General features: G+C 27.6%; 2 protein-coding genes across 2 annotated transcripts; both read left to right on the forward strand.

Moving 5' to 3' along the window:
• Positions 1–1,148: 1,148 nt before the first annotated feature.
• On the forward strand, positions 1,149–3,421 carry LOC109811445 (Sec14p-like phosphatidylinositol transfer family protein). Its single transcript, XM_020375202.2, has 5 exons — positions 1,149–1,252; positions 1,351–2,211; positions 2,330–2,454; positions 2,553–2,697; positions 2,988–3,421. The coding sequence occupies exons 2-5, from the start codon at positions 1,366–1,368 to the stop codon at positions 3,240–3,242; spliced, it is 1,371 nt and encodes a 456-aa protein (XP_020230791.1). The 5' UTR covers positions 1,149–1,252; positions 1,351–1,365; the 3' UTR covers positions 3,243–3,421.
• Positions 3,422–19,796: 16,375 nt separating this feature from the next.
• On the forward strand, positions 19,797–21,717 carry LOC109811486 (berberine bridge enzyme-like 8). The gene has a single exon (XM_020375243.3). It carries the CDS (start codon positions 19,870–19,872, stop codon positions 21,484–21,486), a length of 1,617 nt encoding a protein of 538 aa, XP_020230832.2. The 5' UTR covers positions 19,797–19,869; the 3' UTR covers positions 21,487–21,717.

Below are 21,717 nucleotides of genomic sequence, written 5' to 3' on the forward strand. Positions count from 1 at the left end.
TTTTGTACGTATTGATAGGTCTCATAATGTTCAATATTTTTAATTTGAAAGAGTCTTAACGTAAAAAAAAAATTTGTTTTAAAATTGGAAATTTATCATAAATTAAAAACTAATCCAACCCCAAGCGTGTGGTTCAGCGGTAAGGGTTGATCCACCCTTAAGCAAGGTCAGGGGTTCGAATCCTGTCTTGTGTATGCAGCTGCGTTAAATCTTGGGGTCAGCTATCTCACCCTTTGAGGTGCCTCCAACGTAGCGAGGAGATTAGTCACCGCTATCAGCGGTGGATACTCCAAGAACGAACAAAAAAAAAAGTGTGTTTCACGTTATATAATTAATCATCCTTAAAGAAGGAACTGAGTATGTTTAAATGGTAAAAAAGAAAGAAAAAGTTAAAACGTGTTACTTTTTTAATTCTCAATTAATTGAATTATAAAAGTTTATAAAAATAAATAAATAAAATATTGAAACGTTACATGATAATCATGATTACACATTTCATTCATTTTTAAATTTTAAACAAGGATTTATTTTTATATATATATATATATATATATAAGAATAAATTTTATACTTTATGCAACTATTACAATTTCTCACCACTAGATTGACCCATTCTTTCTTTAGAAAAAAATTTATACATTAAATAAAAAATTAACCCCCTTTCCTGTCACATTGTTAAACTCTTCTGTTGAAACACTTTAAGAAATAATTGAATTAGAATATAAGTCAAATTAAAGTTTTTTTTATATGGTAACATCAACAATAAATTGTTTCAAATAATTACTTTAAGAATTATATTTTACATGTATTTTAATTGGTTAGCCATATATATGAACTTCTTACACATGTAAAGGTCCACCAACCGGAGAATGTGTCATTAGACTCATTTTCTTGTATATTTGAAATAAACTCAGATAAATTAAATTGTAGAAAAATCTTTTTATTGAAGAAGAAAATAAAGTCTAAATTTATAATTGCGATTGGTGGTGTCCCTGGAAGCATTGTTAGTTCTAGTAATGGTGGGCCCAAATTGATGGCATCACGCCTGAATTTGCTGGCTTCCAGAGCAGCAAAACTCTCGGGAAAAAGAATCCCCAACGGCTCCTGGATCCACTTATGTGACCGTTGGTGGGCCCAATTGCCTTTTACCACTTTTCAAATTATATATCACCCTTCCAAACATAGACCACACACAACACAACATAACGTATACCTCTTTTTAGTTTCTCTACTTTACTTCGTTACTACTTAGGTATGTTTTCTTAATGCATCCTTTCTATAAATTTCTGGGTTTGTTATGTTTTGTGTTGTTGTATCAGGTTATCATTTTGTGTTTGTATTTGTTTTCAGTTTGTAACCATAACCATGACTGCTGAGGTTATGGCTCAAGAGGAGACCCAAACGGCTGAGGTTGTTGCTGTTGCTGTTGCTGTTGCTGAGCCCCAGAAAGAGGAAAATGTGGAACCAAAGGAATCATCTGTGGATGAGTCCAAACCCAAGGTGGTTGAGAAAAGCTCTTCTTACAAGGAGGAAAGCAACTTCCTTTCTGATCTCAAGGAGTTTGAGAAGAAGGCTTTGAGTGACCTCAAGTCAAAGCTTGAGGAGGCTATATTGGGGAACACCCTTTTTGAGAAGGAAGAGCCAAAGAAGGAGGCTTCAGAAGAGAATGAGGGTGAAGAGAAGGAAGTGGAGAAGAAGGGTGTGTGTCTTTGGGGAGTGCCCCTTTTGCCAAGTGAAGGATCTGAAGGTGTTGATGTGGTTCTGTTGAAGTTTTTGAGGGCTAGGGAGTTTAAAGTGAATGATGCATTTGAGATGTTGAAGAAGACTTTGAGATGGAGGAAGGAGTCAAAGATTGATTCTGTTGTAGATGAGGATTTTGGCTCTGATTTGGCCTCTGCTGCTTACATGAGTGGAGTTGATCATGAGGGGCACCCTGTGTCCTATAACATCTTTGGTGCTTTTGAGAGTGAGGAGCTTTATCAGAAGGCTTTTGGGACTGAGGAGAAGCGAAGTGAGTTCTTGAGATGGAGGTGCCAGTTGATGGAGAAGGGTATTCAGAAGCTGAATTTGAAGCCAGGTGGTGTCTCTTCTTTGCTTCAAATAAATGACCTTAAGAACTCCCCTGGTCCTTCAAAGAAGGAGCTGAGAATTGCCACAAAGCAAACTGTTGCAATGTTGCAGGATAATTATCCAGAATTGGTGGCCAAAAATGTAAGTTCTTTGCCTTTTGAATTGTTTGTTTGAACTAAATTGGCTAGCTATGTAATTGTAAAGTGATGTTATTTTGATGATCAAAGTATCTGACAAATGTGCTTGTGTTTCATTGTAGATTTTCATCAATGTTCCTTTCTGGTATTATGCTCTCAATGCTCTTTTATCTCCCTTCTTGACCCAAAGAACAAAGAGCAAATTTGTGGTTGCTCGTCCTAACAAGGTCACTGAAACCCTGACCAAGTATGTTCTCCCATCCCATTCATTAAATTAACCATTTCTGTTCATTGGATATTTCAATAGCATCTCATTGATGGTCATAACTTTATTGTATTAAAAAGGTATATTCCAATTGAGGAGATCCCAGTTAACTATGGTGGTTTCAAGAGGGAAAATGATTCTGAGTTCTCTTCCCAAGATGGTGCTGTTTCAGAACTCATTCTCAAGGCCGGATCAACTGCAACCATTGAGATTCCTGCATTGGAGGTACCAACTAATGTTTTTATGTATTACTTTAAGGGCAACATTTAAATGCAACAATTTAGATGTTTTTGGTATTATTCTCCTACCACAATTAGAGTTTTATGCCAACCTTTAATACAAATCTTTTATCAGGCAGATTATCAAGAAACATTAATTTTGTTCATAGAACCACACTAGAAATATATAAAAAACATGCATCTAAATTTTGTCATTAGTCATTACTCATTACTATATTCATCTTCATTGATGTGCTTTAGAGTGTAGGACTAAATTTAGATGTTTTATCTGAACAGGTTGGAAACTCTTTGTGCTGGGATTTGACTGTTCTGGGTTGGGAGGTAAGTTACAAGGAGGAATTTGTTCCCACTGATGAGGGTTCCTACACAATTATTGTTCAAAAAGGGAAGAAAATGGGTTCACAAGAAGGGCCTGTTAGGAACACTTTTAGGAACAATGAACCAGGGAAAGTTGTCCTCACTATAGAGAACAATTCAAACAAAAAGAAGAGGGTACTGTACCGTTACAAGACCAACAAGAGCTCTTTCTGAGAATACAATTCTTAAGTTCATTTTTTGTTAAATTGTGTTTTGGTTATAGTTTGAAGATAGGTGCATGAGTGAGTACTTGAGTGAAGACTGAAAAATCAGAGCTATTCTTTCATTGTTATTGATTGATTTTTATATATCATTTTTTCCCCTGAAATGAAATTGATTGAAAGTTCATTCTTTTTTTCCGTGCCAATAATGTATCTAATCTCCTTATCTTGATGTCAATGATTTTCTTCTGGGATTCCTTGAGGACCCTTGTTTGCGTCTGCTTCATTTAAGCTTGCGCTTTTTTGTTTTTAAATTTTAAATAGCATTCAGATTTACTCATTATTTTCCAAAAGGTCAAGTCATTTCACCTTTTTTAAACCAATTTTGATTTTGATATTCAGTAATTTTTCTCTCATACGTTTCATTATGAACTGCTTAAATTTTCTATTAAGAATGTCACCTTATAATTCTGCATTGTGCTTTTTAAATAAAATCTATTTATTTTGGAGTAAGTATCTCCTTAATCTCCTATTTTCTATGAGCATGAGAAATAAAAATAATATTAAACCTGGTACATTGGTTTTTCTTTTAAAAAATAACAACCATAGTCTTTCGAAAGTTTAAAATGTATTGATTCTTTAATTTATCGACAGATTAATCTTCAAAACACTGGTTTAGTTTATGTATATTTAATTTATTTTTAAAATATCTTGCCCTGTCATTAAATAAAAGGGGTAATTTCTGAAATTAAGTCAAATTCACTTTTCCTGTAAAAAAAAGTCATTTTCACTTTTCTATATCAATTTTGATTTAATTAGTCATTTTCTTTTTAAAGTTCATTAAGTTTAAATTTCAATACATTTATTGGGAATCTCACGTTTTAACATCTAGATTAGGCTCTCTAATTTTTATTTTATCTTTTTACATTTTTAGAAGCTATCTATATAGTTTCTTATTTTTATATGTATGTATAGAAGTAAGAATAAATAATAAGAGAATAAATATTATTTTAATCTTAGACCATCAATTTAATAAGTGACCATTAAATCATCAAATCATTACTTAGACTATCTAATTTAATAAGTGATTTTTTAATTTGACCATTAAACATTCAAATAATTGCTTACACATCAGTTTGATAATTCAATTTCTGAAATTAAGTCAAATTCACTTTTCCTGTAAAAAAAAAAAAGTCATTTTCACTTTTCTATATCAATTTTGATTTAATTAGTCATTTTCTTTTTAAAGTTCATTAAGTTTAAATTTCAATACATTTATTGGGAATCTCACGTTTTAACATCTAGATTAGGCTCTCTAATTTTTATTTTATCTTTTTACATTTTTAGAAGCTATCTATATAGTTTCTTATTTTTATATGTATGTATAGAAGAAAGAATAAATAATAAGAGAATAAATATTATTTTAATCTTAGACCATCAATTTAATAAGTGACCATTAAATCATCAAATCATTACTTAGATTATCTAATTTAATAAGTGATTTTTTAATTTGACCATTAAACATCCAAATAATTGCTTAGACATTAGTTTGATAATTCAATTTCTGAAATTAAGTCAAATTCACTTTTACTGTAAAAAAAAAAGTCATCTTCACTTTTCTATATCAATTTTGATTTAATTAGTCATTTTCTTTTTAAAGTTCATTAAGTTTAAATTTCAATACATTTATTGGGAATCTCACGTTTTAACATCAAGATTAGACTCTCTAATTTTTATTTTATCTTTTTACATTTTTAGAAGCTATCTATATAGTTTCTTATTTTTATATGTATGTATAGAAGTAAGAATAAATAATAAGAGAATAAATATTATTTTAATCTTAGACCATCAATTTAATAAGTGACCATTAAATCATCAAATCATTACTTAGACTATCTAATTTAATAAGTGATTTTTTAATTTGACCATTAAACATTCAAATAATTGCTTAGACATCAGTTTGATAATTCAATTTCTGAAATTAAGTCAAATTCACTTTTCCTGTAAAAAAAAAAAGTCATCTTCACTTTTCTATATCAATTTTGATTTAATTAGTCATTTTCTTTTTAAAGTTCATTAAGTTTAAATTTCAATACATTTATTGGGAATCTCACGTTTTAACATCTAGATTAGGCTCTCTAATTTTTATTTTATCTTTTTACATTTTTAGAAGCTATCTATATAGTTTCTTATTTTTATATGTATGTATAGAAGTAAGAATAAATAATAAGAGAATAAATATTATTTTAATCTTAGACCATCAATTTAATAAGTGACCATTAAATCATCAAATCATTACTTAGACTATCTAATTTAATAAGTGATTTTTTAATTTGACCATTAAACATTCAAATAATTGCTTAGACATCAGTTTGATAATTCAATTTCTGAAATTAAGTCAAATTCACTTTTCCTGTAAAAAAAAAAAGTCATTTTCACTTTTCTATAGCAATTTTGATTTAATTAGTCATTTTCTTTTTAAAGTTCATTAAGTTTAAATTTCAATACATTTATTGGGAATCTCACGTTTTAACATCTAGATTAGGCTCTCTAATTTTTATTTTATCTTTTTACATTTTTAGAAGCTATCTATATAGTTTCTTATTTTTATATGTATGTATAGAAGTAAGAATAAATAATAAGAGAATAAATATTATTTTAATCTTAGACCATCAATTTAATAAGTGACCATTAAATCATCACATCATTACTTAGATTATCTAATTTAATAAGTGATTTTTTAATTTGACCATTAAACATTCAAATAATTGCTTAGACATTAGTTTGATAATTCAATTTCTGAAATTAAGTCAAATTCACTTTTACTGTAAAAAAAAAAAGTCATCTTCACTTTTCTATATCAATTTTGATTTAATTAGTCATTTTCTTTTTAAAGTTCATTAAGTTTAAATTTCAATACATTTATTGGGAATCTCACGTTTTAACATCAAGATTAGACTCTCTAATTTTTATTTTATCTTTTTACATTTTTAGAAGCTATCTATATAGTTTCTTATTTTTATATGTATGTATAGAAGTAAGAATAAATAATAAGAGAATAAATATTATTTTAATCTTAGACCATCAATTTAATAAGTGACCATTAAATCATCAAATCATTACTTAGACTATCTAATTTAATAAGTGATTTTTTAATTTGACCATTAAACATTCAAATAATTGCTTAGACATCAGTTTGATAATTCAATTTCTGAAATTAAGTCAAATTCACTTTTCCTGTAAAAAAAAAAAAGTCATCTTCACTTTTCTATATCAATTTTGATTTAATTAGTCATTTTCTTTTTAAAGTTCATTAAGTTTAAATTTCAATACATTTATTGGGAATCTCACGTTTTAACATCTAGATTAGGCTCTCTAATTTTTATTTTATCTTTTTACATTTTTAGAAGCTATCTATATAGTTTCTTATTTTTATATGTATGTATAGAAGTAAGAATAAATAATAAGAGAATAAATATTATTTTAATCTTAGACCATCAATTTAATAAGTGACCATTAAATCATCAAATCATTACTTAGACTATCTAATTTAATAAGTGATTTTTTAATTTGACCATTAAACATTCAAATAATTGCTTAGACATCAGTTTGATAATTCAATTTCTGAAATTAAGTCAAATTCACTTTTCCTGTAAAAAAAAAAAAGTCATTTTCACTTTTCTATATCAATTTTGATTTAATTAGTCATTTTCTTTTTAAAGTTCATTAAGTTTAAATTTCAATACATTTATTGGGAATCTCACGTTTTAACATCTAGATTAGGCTCTCTAATTTTTATTTTATCTTTTTACATTTTTAGAAGCTATCTATATAGTTTCTTATTTTTATATGTATGTATAGAAGTAAGAATAAATAATAAGAGAATAAATATTATTTTAATCTTAGACCATCAATTTAATAAGTGACCATTAAATCATCAAATCATTACTTAGATTATCTAATTTAATAAGTGATTTTTTAATTTGACCATTAAACATTCAAATAATTGCTTAGACATTAGTTTGATAATTCAATTTCCGAAATTAAGTCAAATTCACTTTTACTGTAAAAAAAAAAGTCATCTTCACTTTTCTATATCAATTTTGATTTAATTAGTCATTTTCTTTTTAAAGTTCATTAAGTTTAAATTTCAATACATTTATTGGGAATCTCACGTTTTAACATCAAGATTAGACTCTCTAATTTTTATTTTATCTTTTTACATTTTTAGAAGCTATCTATATAGTTTCTTATTTTTATATGTATGTATAGAAGTAAGAATAAATAATAAGAGAATAAATATTATTTTAATCTTAGACCATCAATTTAATAAGTGACCATTAAATCATCAAATCATTACTTAGACTATCTAATTTAATAAGTGATTTTTTAATTTGACCATTAAACATTCAAATAATTGCTTAGACATCAGTTTGATAATTCAATTTCTGAAATTAAGTCAAATTCACTTTTCCTGTAAAAAAAAAAAAGTCATCTTCACTTTTCTATATCAATTTTGATTTAATTAGTCATTTTCTTTTTAAAGTTCATTAAGTTTAAATTTCAATACATTTATTAGGAATCTCACGTTTTAACATCTAGATTAGGCTCTCTAATTTTTATTTTATCTTTTTACATTTTTAGAAGCTATCTATATAGTTTCTTATTTTTATATGTATGTATAGAAGTAAGAATAAATAATAAGAGAATAAATATTATTTTAATCTTAGACCATCAATTTAATAAGTGACCATTAAATCATCAAATCATTACTTAGACTATCTAATTTAATAAGTGATTTTTTAATTTGACCATTAAACATTCAAATAATTGCTTAGACATCAGTTTGATAATTCAATTTCTGAAATTAATTCACATTCACTTTTCCTGTAAAAAAAAAAAAGTCATCTTCACTTTTCTATATCAATTTTGATTTAATTAGTCATTTTCTTTTTAAAGTTCATTAAGTTTAAATTTCAATACATTTATTGGGAATCTCACGTTTTAACATCTAGATTAGGCTCTCTAATTTTTATTTTATCTTTTTACATTTTTAGAAGCTATCTATATAGTTTCTTATTTTTATATGTATGTATAGAAGTAAGAATAAATAATAAGAGAATAAATATTATTTTAATCTTAGACCATCAATTTAATAAGTGACCATTAAATCATCAAATCATTACTTAGATTATCTAATTTAATAAGTGATTTTTTAATTTGACCATTAAACATTCAAATAATTGCTTAGACATTAGTTTGATAATTCAATTTCTGAAATTAAGTCAAATTCACTTTTACTGTAAAAAAAAAAGTCATCTTCACTTTTCTATATCAATTTTGATTTAATTAGTCATTTTCTTTTTAAAGTTCATTAAGTTTAAATTTCAATACATTTATTGGGAATCTCACGTTTTAACATCTAGATTAGGCTCTCTAATTTTTATTTTATCTTTTTACATTTTTAGAAGCTATCTATATAGTTTCTTATTTTTATATGTATGTATAGAAGTAAGAATAAATAATAAGAGAATAAATATTATTTTAATCTTAGACCATCAATTTAATAAGTGACCATTAAATCATCAAATCATTACTTAGACTATCTAATTTAATAAGTGATTTTTTAATTTGACCATTAAACATTCAAATAATTGCTTAGATATCAGTTTGATAATTCAATTTTTATAACATCTAAATTTCTCGTTAAAAAAAAATAAAGAGTAATGATATATGTTCAATAACATTATTTTAGGTAAGATTATGTAAGAATTGAGAGCTTTTGGAAGTACTGCTGCTTCCGAATTTTTTTTAGTTAAAAATTAATATTATAATATATTTTTTAAAACTTGTTTTTGAAGGATACTTTATAACATTATATAATTATTTGAATGTTATAAAATTAATTTTTTAATATAATTTTAGATATCAATATTTGTAAAAATAGAACTCATTGTATATTTTTACTCATTAACTTCCTAATTTTTCTTTTTCTCTTTCACTCTTTGTCTATTAAAATCTCTTCTTAAGCCAATTTTATCTATTTTCAATTATCTCTTTGATTTGTTTTCACTCAATAAAACCAAATCAAAACCAATTCAATTCCTATTTTAATTTCATGTCAAATTTTCAACTTCTTATTAATTTAAGTTCTCAAAATTCTCCGTATTTACCACACCTATAAAATAACACAAATATAAATAATTTTCAATTTCCATTCCCATTTTCATATGGATACCCTATATTTTAATCACCACCAATTAACCCCATAATGGATTGTGCACTAATGAGTACTAGTGAAGGTCAATCTTGTGAAAGAGACATAAAAACACCATCTGGGTTGCATCTAAATCTTAAATTCTACTATTTTCAACTCAAATTAGGTTGGATAATGTTACCTTCAATGAAAAAGTAAAATAAGAGTCAACTCGTAAACAACAAAGATCATGATTCATCATAGAGGAAGATAAACTTCACATGCAATCATGGTTAAATATTTTGAAGGGTCCAATTGAGGGGGTAAACCAAAAAGAATCTTCCTTTTGGTCAAGGATTAAAGAAAATTACAATGAATATCATGGTTACTTGTAACCAAGGGAAATAACACAACTAAAATGTTGATGGCAAAAGGTGAATAAAGTTATTTAAAAATTTGCAAGATGTTACAAACAAGCTTCTCAAAGAAAGAAATGTGGTAGCAATGAGATTGGTATCATGCAAGATGTGTATAAAATTTATTCTCAAGATGTTGGTGATTCATTAAGGTTAGAACATGCATGACGGTTGTTGAAAGATGAATCAAAATGGTCAAATGCATCATGCGAAGAATCTAGTAAGAGAGCAAAGATTTCCATATTGAGTGCATACTTGTCATTTTCTAATCTAGAAACACCACCAAATGATGAATACAATCCAACTTCATCTTCTATGGTTTGTCCAATGGAGACAAAAATGACAAAGAGAAAGGAAAAATCAATCTCAAAAGGAAACAATTGACCTTAATGCAATAGAAGAATTAACACGTGTTAAGTATGAATGCAACAAGTTAAAAGAGAAAAAGCTAAACTTGAGCATGAAATTATCTTTAAGGATACAACTGGTATGATACCTTCACAATTAGATATCATGAAATGTTGTGTAAGAAAATAAAAGAAAACTATGGAATTGAGTGAAAATTTTAGTTAAAATAAGTGTTAGTTAATGTAATAGTATTATCTATGTCTAAAATATGTTTTTATTAATGTAATATATTTTTAAGTTATTAATGTAATGTTGTTATTTATGTTTAAAACTTTTTTTTTTATTATTAATGTATATTTTTGTCAATGTTTAAAATTTCTCATTATTAAAGTAGTCATTGGTCAAACTAGTTGTTGGAAATTAGCTATTGGAACTAACCGTTACTCAAACAAGTCTATCTTTATATAAGAAGATTTTTCACACCTTTCAATTGTGCAAACAAGTATCATTTTATGCATTAATTCTCTTAACATTGAGATTTTACAGTGTTCTTTCAAATGGGATCCAACAATTCATCTTACGAAGAGGATGTTGAGGATGAAATCATTAAAGAACTTTACATAAGGATGGTAATGGAGAGACAACAAACAACTACATGTAGGCGGAGACAAATTCATATTAAAAGGAGTCATGAAGAAGGACATGCTTAGTTGTTCAATGACTACTTCTCCAATAATCCAATATACACAAAAGAAAAATTTGACGATAATTTCAAAAGCGAAGGGATGTGTTCCTTCGCACTGTACAAACCCTGAGCAATCATGATGAGTATTTTCAAATGAAAATTGATGCAATTGGGAGAAAAGGGTCTTTCTTTATTGCAAAAATCCATTGTTGTTATTCGTATAATAGCATATGGATCACCTGTTGATAGTATTGGCGATTATGTGCAAATTGGAGAAAGCATTGCAATGGAATGCTTAAGTAAGTTTGTCCATGATGTTTGTTAGATCTTTGGAGAAGAATACTTAAGAAGACATAACAATAATAACATTCAACACTTATTTCAAATAGGAGAGAGACGTGGCTTTCCAGATACGTTAGGTAGTATAGATTGCATGTATTAGGAATGAAAAAATTGTACTGTGGCATGGAAAGGTCAATATTGTCATGGTGATCATGAAAAACCCACAATCATGTTTGAAGCAATGGAATCACAAGACTTATGGATATGATATGCCTTTTTTTGGAGTTGTAGGTTTAAATAGCGATATCAATGTGCTCAATAAATCTCTCGTGTTTAATGAGGTTTTGGAGGGATAAACCCAAAGGGTACAATATATGGTGAATAGTACCCCATGTGAATAGAACCCATAATGAATTACGTTGGTTAAGACTATATCTCAATGTCACAAGAAAATTAAAGAAAATTGTTTGCCCAACATCAAGAAGTAGTAAGAAAGGACGTGGAGCATGCATTTGGAGTGTTTCAATCACGACTTATAATTAGACATGGCCGTATGCATGCTTGGCACATGGATACAATTAGACATATATTATATGCATGCATCATATTACACAACATGATTGTTGAAAATGAACGATACACATATGATGGTAAATTTTATTATTCTTATGAGCATTTCAAAAATGATGTCTCAATAATCAACATGCTTAATGGTTCTCATCCAAATCTTGTATCATATCTATAAAGGATAACATTTCTGCATGATAGACAACGTCATCATCAACTTCAAGCCGACCTTATTATGGAGGATATTTGAGAATATTTTGTACATAATAGTTTGCAAAAATTAGTTATTATTTTAATCATATATTTTTTTTGTAATTTTTATATTATCATAATTACATAATTTAGTTGATTTTATATTTATTATTATTTTTATTTTGTATCACGAAAAAGTATTTCGTAAAATAATAGAATAAAAAATCTCTTTATTTATAACTTGATAAAATAATTAAATTAATAAATAAATTATTGATAATATATAAAAATATGATGTTTTTATGGGACTCATTTAAGAATTGAAAGAGAGATGCTGAACTATGTTTATAAAAATATTTAAATTAAAAAGAATAAAAAAAAAGTAATGTATTAGTATAAGTCCCACTTAAGAATATGAAAGAAGAAGATATTTTGAGAGATGAGGTTAATGACTCATTCATAACGGGACATTGTTTATCGTTTCGGCAAAACTCAAAATATGAATACGGTCCATGTTTAGGCAGCCAACATCTGCCATATGGCCCAAAAAGCACCATGGCCCAGTGGGCCCATTACTCGTCAATATGTGCACGTTGTGAAATCAACTTGGTCAGATCCTCCTTCTCCTTGAATTTAAGACTTGCCAAACGCCGTCTAAGGTTTGGAGAATCTTCATCTTCACATTGATTTCAGCACTCACCAATTGACCCTTGGCCTCAATTGAAACTCTAATGATCTTCACAACAACATTTGACAATTAATTAATTTTGGCTAAGTTCTGATTTCATCAATTGATTATTTTAAACACCTCGTGGATTTCACAACTTCTTACTACAAACACGAAAATCCTGAAAATGGGACTAATCATCATCTGAGTCGATCATCAAATTTATTTATTTATTTTTATTCAAATCAGCTGGTGGAATTTCTGAAAATGCTTCAATTTTCGTGGTCAAAACACTTTTCTCGGCCATTATCCATTCATTACGCAACACAAATCAACTTTGAAGTATTGAATTTTTATGTGAGTTTGCAGACTTATAATGTGGTACATATTAGAATTGGTCAGAGGCTATTAAGTTCAATGAAACTTTGTTATTTGTCCCGGCTTTTGTGGTGGAGGTATCCATATATATATCGTTATTAATTACGAAAGTTGACTTAATTAAACACATCATGAAATAACGGTATTATCTTTATATGATAGTGCCCTGTATGCAACTCATTCTAGATATTTGAAAATCGATATATATATATATATATATATATATATATATATATATATATATATATATATATATATATATTTAAGCCATCCTTGAGGTTATGTATTAAATATTCAATCATTATGAGAGAGTATTGAAAATATTAAGAAAGTATATATTTACTTTTATATTATAAGTTAAAATATATACTAGTAATTTGGAAGGTGTGACTCTCATTCTTTTAACTATTTTAATAACTACATATTTCTAATATTTACTTTTTCTTTCATTTTTTTGGTGTGCATTTCGTACACTAGCTATTTCCATATCTCTAGTAAAAAATCGTTTAACCATCTAAAACTATATTTTATTTTATCTTTATATATTGCTAAAAATACGTAATGTAAACTCAAGTATTTTTCTTAAATAATAATGTATTTAGTTGACTTGATCTTAACTTATTTGTTCGAATTATTTTGAAGGAATATAGTTTATGTATTTTGTTTAATTATATTTGACTCAATTCAGCCTTGATTTATTTTTAATTAAGACACAGTTTAGATTTCTTTTAAAAAATTATATTTGATTTTAAATATTTAGAGTTAACTTTGAATTAAGACATTTTAAAAATAAAACTATGAAATAAGTTTAGTAGTTTAAGTCTTTATTATATACATCACGAATCTAAATAAGCTAATAAATATATAATTTCAAGATGTTATAATACAAATTAATATAATAATAGTTAACATATTTTTGTTATTATATTATTTATATTAATTTAAATAAACTAATATATTATATTTAACGAAATATTAAAGTATAATTCTTATAAATAAATGGACTTTATAAAATGATTCATAAAATTTATTTAATAAATAAGGTCATATAAACAAATCAAATTATATAGACTTTTAATTAATAAAAGTGTTGCGCGATCTTTTTATTCGTGTAGGTAATTCTTTAATATCTTTTTTTTGGCTCCTATTTCTTTAATATTTGAAATACATAAAAGTGTGGTCGGACTTGATCAATAAACTCTTGTTTAAAAGTTTATTTTGTTTAAACTTATCGACCTATAATAGGCCTATTGGCTTAAATGGATACCTTATTAATAATAATATATTTTATATTATATGTTTTATTTTAATTTAAATATACAAGTATAGTTTAAATAATCAATTGTTAAATAAATAAATAAATAATTTAAAAAAAGTTATCATCTTAGCATCAACCTATTTTTTCGTTAGATGCTAATATTAACCTTCTCCTTTTTTTTAAGTTTCTAATTTAGCGTCATTTTTAGCTGATGACACTATTAGCGTTGGTCACTAATGTTGAACATAATTGTTTAGCTTATATTTCAGTGATAACTATATTTTTTTTTGTTGAGTGTCAATGTTATCTAGATGTCGATGTTAATACTATATTAGTGTGAAAAATGTTATTTAGAGTCAACTTTTGGCAAATACTAAAATGCAGTTGTCTTGACAATATTTATTAAAATGAGGATATAAAATAACTCAAATTGTCTATTTTTTTTTAATGAAAAGAGCCAAAAATGTAATCATAATTCAGATTTATTCTGAAAAACTTTAAAAAACTATAAATTGCTTAATAACTGAGTTTGAGATGAAAGATATAAGAAGGACATAGTTATGCTTCTAATTATAAATCGAATATTTAAAGAATGGAAATTTTGTGCATTAAAAAATTAATAAAACAAAAGTTTTGTTGCAAAGAGATTTGTTTTGTAACCAATTTGTTCATACAGTCTCTTATTCCATTTGTTTTATAATTTTGTTAATTGATGATCATTAGTCTTTCATATCAATTAACAACACTGCAATGATATTGATCAATTCTTTATGCAAATATTATAGCAATAAAACAACTCAATAATATTAAAAGAATTCAAATTAAATTAAATTAACATTGGAGTTCAAAGAGCACAATAGAAGAGAATTCAGCCAGATATGATAAGATGCAAATTCAATTATAGAGCTAAAATCCATAAGTACAGAACAAAAGATTAACCATACAAGCAACTCACTCCTCCTGTAATGATATCTTACCTCCCACAACTTATTGAAAAGTTCTACAGAGAGAAAAGGAAACTATTCTCTAAAAAAAAATGGTATCTCTCTCTATTAGAAATGTTGATATTACTATGGACAAAATTCGTCAATAGTGAACAATTTTGACGAACAAATATCTATCGACAAAATTAAGTTTAACTGTTAACATATTTTTAATTTGAGTTGGACTAAACTTGATTTATATATATAAAAAAAAAACTTGAGTTTGAACTTTGTGAAAAAAAAAAAAATAATAAAAGAAAAATCTCACTAAAAATGATCAATTAAATTCTTGAATAAAGATTAGTTATCATTAAAATTAGTAAATATACTTTTACATCAATAACATGACGATTCCAAAATCAAATCTAACTAATTAAAAGAAAAATCAATTCTCATCATTTCTATCATAAAATCAAACACTCTAATTCTTTCAGTAATATTCCATTCAGTCTCAAGAATGAAACTCCTGTCAAAATGCTTTAAAAGGCATGGTTACATGCTGATTTTTGTATTGCTATTTGCTTGCTAGCCGCAATGCTCAATTTATTAGGTTTAAAAATGAATCTAAAAACTCTGAACTCACACTTAAGTATGAATCGTTTGGGTATTTTTTTTATATTTAAATATAAAAGTATAAATAGTTGAATTTAGAGAGTAAAAAAGCAAACATTGAAAAAATTTCCAAAAAAATAATTAAGATCTGAGATTTAAAAGAAAAGTAAAAAAAATTAACATAACATTTTTAACACAAACAGTTTAAAATTAATAATTTGATAATTTAATATACACACTCATATGTTGAATAAGATAAAATAATGTATCACAAAAAAAAATACAATGAAAAACTCCTCCTATTTAAAAATGAACAATATTGTATAATATAAGGAGTTCGTATGTCTTATTTAACTTATTCTACTTAATAAGTTTTTATTGACATTGACACAAATGTTAGATTGAAAATTCATCGTAAATAGATAAATTTTCTTATAATCTAACAAATATTTAATATTCCATCAATTAACTATATGGTTTAACATACTGTTTTTAAAAAAAATTAACATTGACTATAAAATAATACACTTATAAAAGTTCCATTTATCTTTAATTACATGCATATAATCATCAAAATGATATCATATAATTCTGGGTAGCAACATGATTTGTCCTAGCGGGATGGGCTAGGAGTTTTTAATCGGTTAACACGTTTGCTTTGTCCAATATATTTTATATTTCCAAACGATATGCTTTTATTTTATTTTATTTTTTTACAGCAAAAAAGATATAGTTATATTAATAAGAAAGAGGATAGAGGGTAAAGGGGGACAATATCAGTACATTAAATCTTTTTCTCTATTAAAGCAAAAAACTGACTTAAACAATAGCAGTAATTAAATGAAGGGCCTAGCCATTAGCCAACTTGTCCGGGTTATAATTTTTTTTCCTCATTTTTTAAATTAGATAAAGGATAATAATTAAAACAAAATTAGTGTAAGTTTTCAAATTTTTGTTTTATTTTAACATGAAAGCAATGTTGCGTAATTTGGAGTTAAAATTTCAATTATTTTTTGCATACTTGATACCCATTATACCGCTCCTACCAATTAAATTTAACAATAGTCTAAAAAGATCAATAAGCAGGTAAAAGAATCCGTTTGAAAGACTAATTTTATATTTTCCTCATGCAGTATATTATATGTGTGTAAAGTATTTTACGCACGTGGTTTAATTCGGTGTTGTTCCTTTATTAACGGAAGAGGATCACGAGTATTATTTTATCATCCTTTAAAAGCATGTGATAATGGTTTCTCAGGTTGATACGCAGGGGAATGATTCCGTATTTAATCAAAATGAAGTTTCTTGGATTGCGTATAAGTAATTGTGTTTGACAAATATTCATTTTTAATATGTTTTTTTAAGTTGATTTTTTTTTTTGCAATATGGGTGATTTTTTTATTAAGTACAAAAATAACAAACACATTTAAGATCTAAAATAGATGACATCTATGGTATTAGTTAATAATATGGAATATGTAACTGTTGAAGATTGTAATTCTAGATTACCATAGTCATATTTGAGACCGACCCTATCTTTACTAACATATTTATGCAATCATTTATTTCATGAAGAGTGTGACTAAATGTGATGTTTTATTCTTAAAGCTTAAGCTTCTAAATCTTATTTATAACAGTAACATAAAGATGAAATGAAATATCTTAAATAATGAGTTAGAAAGCAAAAAATGAGTTCGATTCACATAAGAGATTATGAATATTCATGTACTGCAAGTCTTGGGTTGTCATTAGAGCTACCATTCACGTTAAGTTTAAACACATATTTTGGAAGGTGAATTCAAAAAATTGTTCTCCTTGACAAATATGGACGATCTTAAATTTGCTTGAGAAATACTTATTTTAAACTCTATAATAAAGGACTTTGTTCTTCAATGATTTTCTTATGAGATATGCATACATAAGCAGGGATATGCAAATTAAACTCCGATACAATTTAGTTGTTCGTTACTTATTAAATTTAACTAATAAATTATTGAGTTCATTTGAGTTTAAAGATAGATTGAATCTAAAATAATTGATTTGATCAAGATTTAAGAATAGGTTAATGTCAAATATAATTTGTCTTATTCATTTTATATCATTTAGATGTATTTTAAGTTGTACTGTTTCATCATAAAATACTAGTTTATTAGCTTTTTTATTTATATTTTTTATACTAATATAATGTCAATTTTTTTTTCTTGAAATCATAAGTAACAACTATTTAATTTATATAATATCATTATGTATATAAAAAATACTTTTAAAATTTTAATTACATTAATAAGGAGTGAGAACTTATGTTACTTATATTTCAAGTTAACCATTTAAAATAGACTTAGTTTTAGTTGAATTCATAGATCGATTGAATTTATTCAAGTTGATCTTGAATTTTTTCTGGTTGATTTAGGGATAGATTATGATCTAAAAATTAATTTAATCAAAATTTTATAATGAATTAGAGTTAAACATCATAACCTAATCCAACGTTTTTTGTTCACTCTTATCCACAAATTTTGAACTATTAGTGAAACCTTGACATATTCACACAAGCTTCGGTCTTTTTAGTTGCCTATGGTATCAATATTCTCTAGAGCCTAGTCACAATAAAAAATTTCTCTCCCCTGTCTAAAGATATAATATGTGATAATCAAATCTAGTGTCCTTTCCAATGAACTCATTATTTTTCAACTAAAAATGTTTGTAAATACTCTTTATTTTAGTGATACACATATATACTAGATTAAAATTTTCCTTATTTATTTTATTAAATATTTTATGTTTTCTTCTTTAGTTTGGATGTACAAAATACAATAAATTTACTATTTTTTTTCATTTATTCATTTATCAAATAATAAAATAATTTTTTATTCTATCATAATATTAAAATAATTAGGAATACCTTGTCATTCTGCATATCACATCACTTTATCCATTTTGTTTCACCCAACATTAAATATATATATATATATATATATATATATAATATGGACGGTTAAAATTAATTTAATATGAATATATTGCCAAAACTTTAAATTTAGTTTAAAATTCACGCGAGCTTGAAATTTACTAAACTCAAACATTTATATCTCTTCATTTTGATATAGTGTGTCATGATTCAGAAATAAAATTGTAAATCAAACTTAAATATTAAGGTTAACTAAGTCTAAAAGAACGAATTAAAAAATATAAATTTAAATAAAATGAGATACCTGCCTTGCCTTATGATAATAGAATAAACATGATTTAATAAGGAAGTGACTCTTAAAAACCTTCCTATATCTAAAAGTGAAAACTTAACAATCTTAATTATATTTTTAAGTTCCTAAACTCATAAATGCACAACTTTTGATCTCTATAATTTTAATTGCTGAAATCAAGTTTTCTTCCTATAATAATTAAACAAGGTGATCTTGATTCTCATTAAATTATTAACTGAATAACTAGTGGACCCGGAAGACGACATCTTGTGATGTTGCAACCTAAATTAAGAAGAAAAATCCCCGTAAAAATGTGAAAACTAAAAAGGAAATGCTCACTTTCATGGTATTCACTTTAAATACACAAATTAGGGCACATGGAAGATCAACAGGTATAAACAAAAGAATTGAAGATGTTGGCACAAATTACCAATCTTTGCCCACAGATAACCAAAATAATATAAGAGTACGTGGAACTTTTCCTTTTCGGTTATAATGTAAAAGTGAAACTGGCATTGAGTCAACATATTCTGCTTGGATTCTCCACCTGAAATCACAGCTCCAATAGTCGACTCCACGAACAGATAGCAACTAATTGTATTATAATTAATTATATGCGTAAATTGTGAAGTCTTTGATCTTGCAAGGGATATTTCAGAAATAAAAAATGTGCACAATCATGCTTTGCAAGGTCAAAGAATGATTGGGTTACGTTATCTATTTTAGTTGTTTCTCGATCTGGAAATTACTTGGTCAATTTGGGAGGTAACCTAAACCATCTTCTCATTTATCTTTGACATTTCTGCTTCTAAGGGATCGATCCTTATAAAACCCAACACATATGAAGCCCAATAGACTCACTAAAAATCCTTTTTTCTTCGTTATACAAACACGATCATCGTTAAAATAAGCAAAAATGGGAGTCATTTCTCCTCATAGAATACAACTATCATTATTTCCCATTGTTGTGTTGCTTTCTCTTGCATGGTCAGCTTCAGCTGCAAATTCAGCTCACAACACTTTTGTTCATTGCCTTGTAAACCATTCAGAGCCCTCTCACCCCATAACTTCAGCAATTTTCACACCAACCAATACCTCATTCTCTTCAGTCTTGCAAGCCTACATCAGAAACCTTCGTTTCAACACCTCCACAACCCGGAAACCATTCCTTATAATCACTGCATTGCATGTATCTCATGTACAAGCAGCCATTATTTGTGCTCAAAAGCACAATTTGCAAATGAAAATCCGTAGTGGAGGCCATGATTACGAGGGTGTGTCTTACGTGGCTGAGGTCCCATTCTTCATCCTTGACATGTTCAATCTCCGATCCATTGAGGTTGACATAGACACTGAAACCGCTTGGGTACAAGCTGGTGCAACTCTTGGTGAAGTTTATTATAGAATTGCTGAGAAGAGTAAAACTCATGGTTTCCCAGCAGGGGTTTGTCCCACTGTTGGGGTAGGAGGCCATATAAGTGGCGGTGGCTATGGCAATATGATGAGAAAGTACGGTCTCTCAGTGGATAATGTTATTGATGCACAAATGGTTGATGTTCAAGGTAGATTCCTTGATAGAAAATCAATGGGTGAAGATCTCTTTTGGGCCATTAGAGGGGGTGGAGGAGCTAGCTTTGGTGTGGTCCTTGCCTACAAAATAAAGCTAGTTCAAGTTCCTGAAACAGTCACTGTTTTCCAAGTTCGGAGAACCCTTGAGCAAAATGCCACTGATATAGTTTATAACTGGCAGCATGTTGCACCAACCATCAACAACGACCTTTTCATTAGACTTATCATTGACGTGGTAAACGGTACACAAAATGGAACAAAGACTGTAAGAGCTACCTTCATAGCTCTCTTCCTTGGTGACTCCAAAACCCTTGTTTCTCTCTTGAATGAGAAGTTCCCTCAATTGGGTTTGAAACAATCTGACTGCATCGAAACGAGTTGGCTTCGTTCGGTGCTGTTTTGGACAAACATCAACATTACAGAACCAGTTGAGATTTTGCTGGATAGACAACCACAATCACTGAACTACTTGAAAAGGAAATCTGACTATGTAAAGAATCCAATTACCAAAGAGAGTTTGGAAGGGATTTGGAAGAAGATGATTGAGTTGGTGGATACAATACTATATTTCAATCCCTATGGTGGAAGAATGGCTGAGATTCCATCAACAGCAACTCCTTTCCCTCATCGAGCTGGGAACCTATGGAAGGTCCAATACCAAGCAAATTGGAATCAGGCAGGGAAAGAGGTAGCAGATCACTACATAAACTTGACAAGAATACTTCACAAGTACATGACTCCTTTTGTCTCCAAGAACCCTAGAGAGGCTTTCTTCAACTATAAGGATCTTGACTTGGGAATTAACCACAATGGTAAGAACAGCTACGCTGAAGGGAGAGTTTACGGAGTAGAGTATTTCAAGGATAACTTCAACAGGTTGGTTCAAATAAAGACCAAGGTTGATCCTGATAATTTCTTTAGGAACGAACAAAGCATCCCTACGTTGCCAAATCGTAAGAATTAGAATATAATGGTCCAGTGACTCAGATTATTAATTTAATTTCTGTAATTTGTTGGCTAATTAGTTTGTCGGTATTTTTTTTTATTGTGGAAATAAATGACCTGGTGTTCAAAACCAGGAATAATGCAAGTTCAATAGCCAACGAGCTCCATGAATGTATAAAAATAAGCTCGGCGGCGCGCTAATTTGTTTGGTTTGCTGTTAAATGAAATAAACTGCTATTTTGATGTTTCA

Source organism: Cajanus cajan, chromosome 1 (assembly GCF_000230855.2).
Source record: "Cajanus cajan strain Asha chromosome 1, NIPB_CcT2T_4, whole genome shotgun sequence".
NCBI classification, from domain to species: Eukaryota; Viridiplantae; Streptophyta; class Magnoliopsida; order Fabales; family Fabaceae; genus Cajanus; species Cajanus cajan.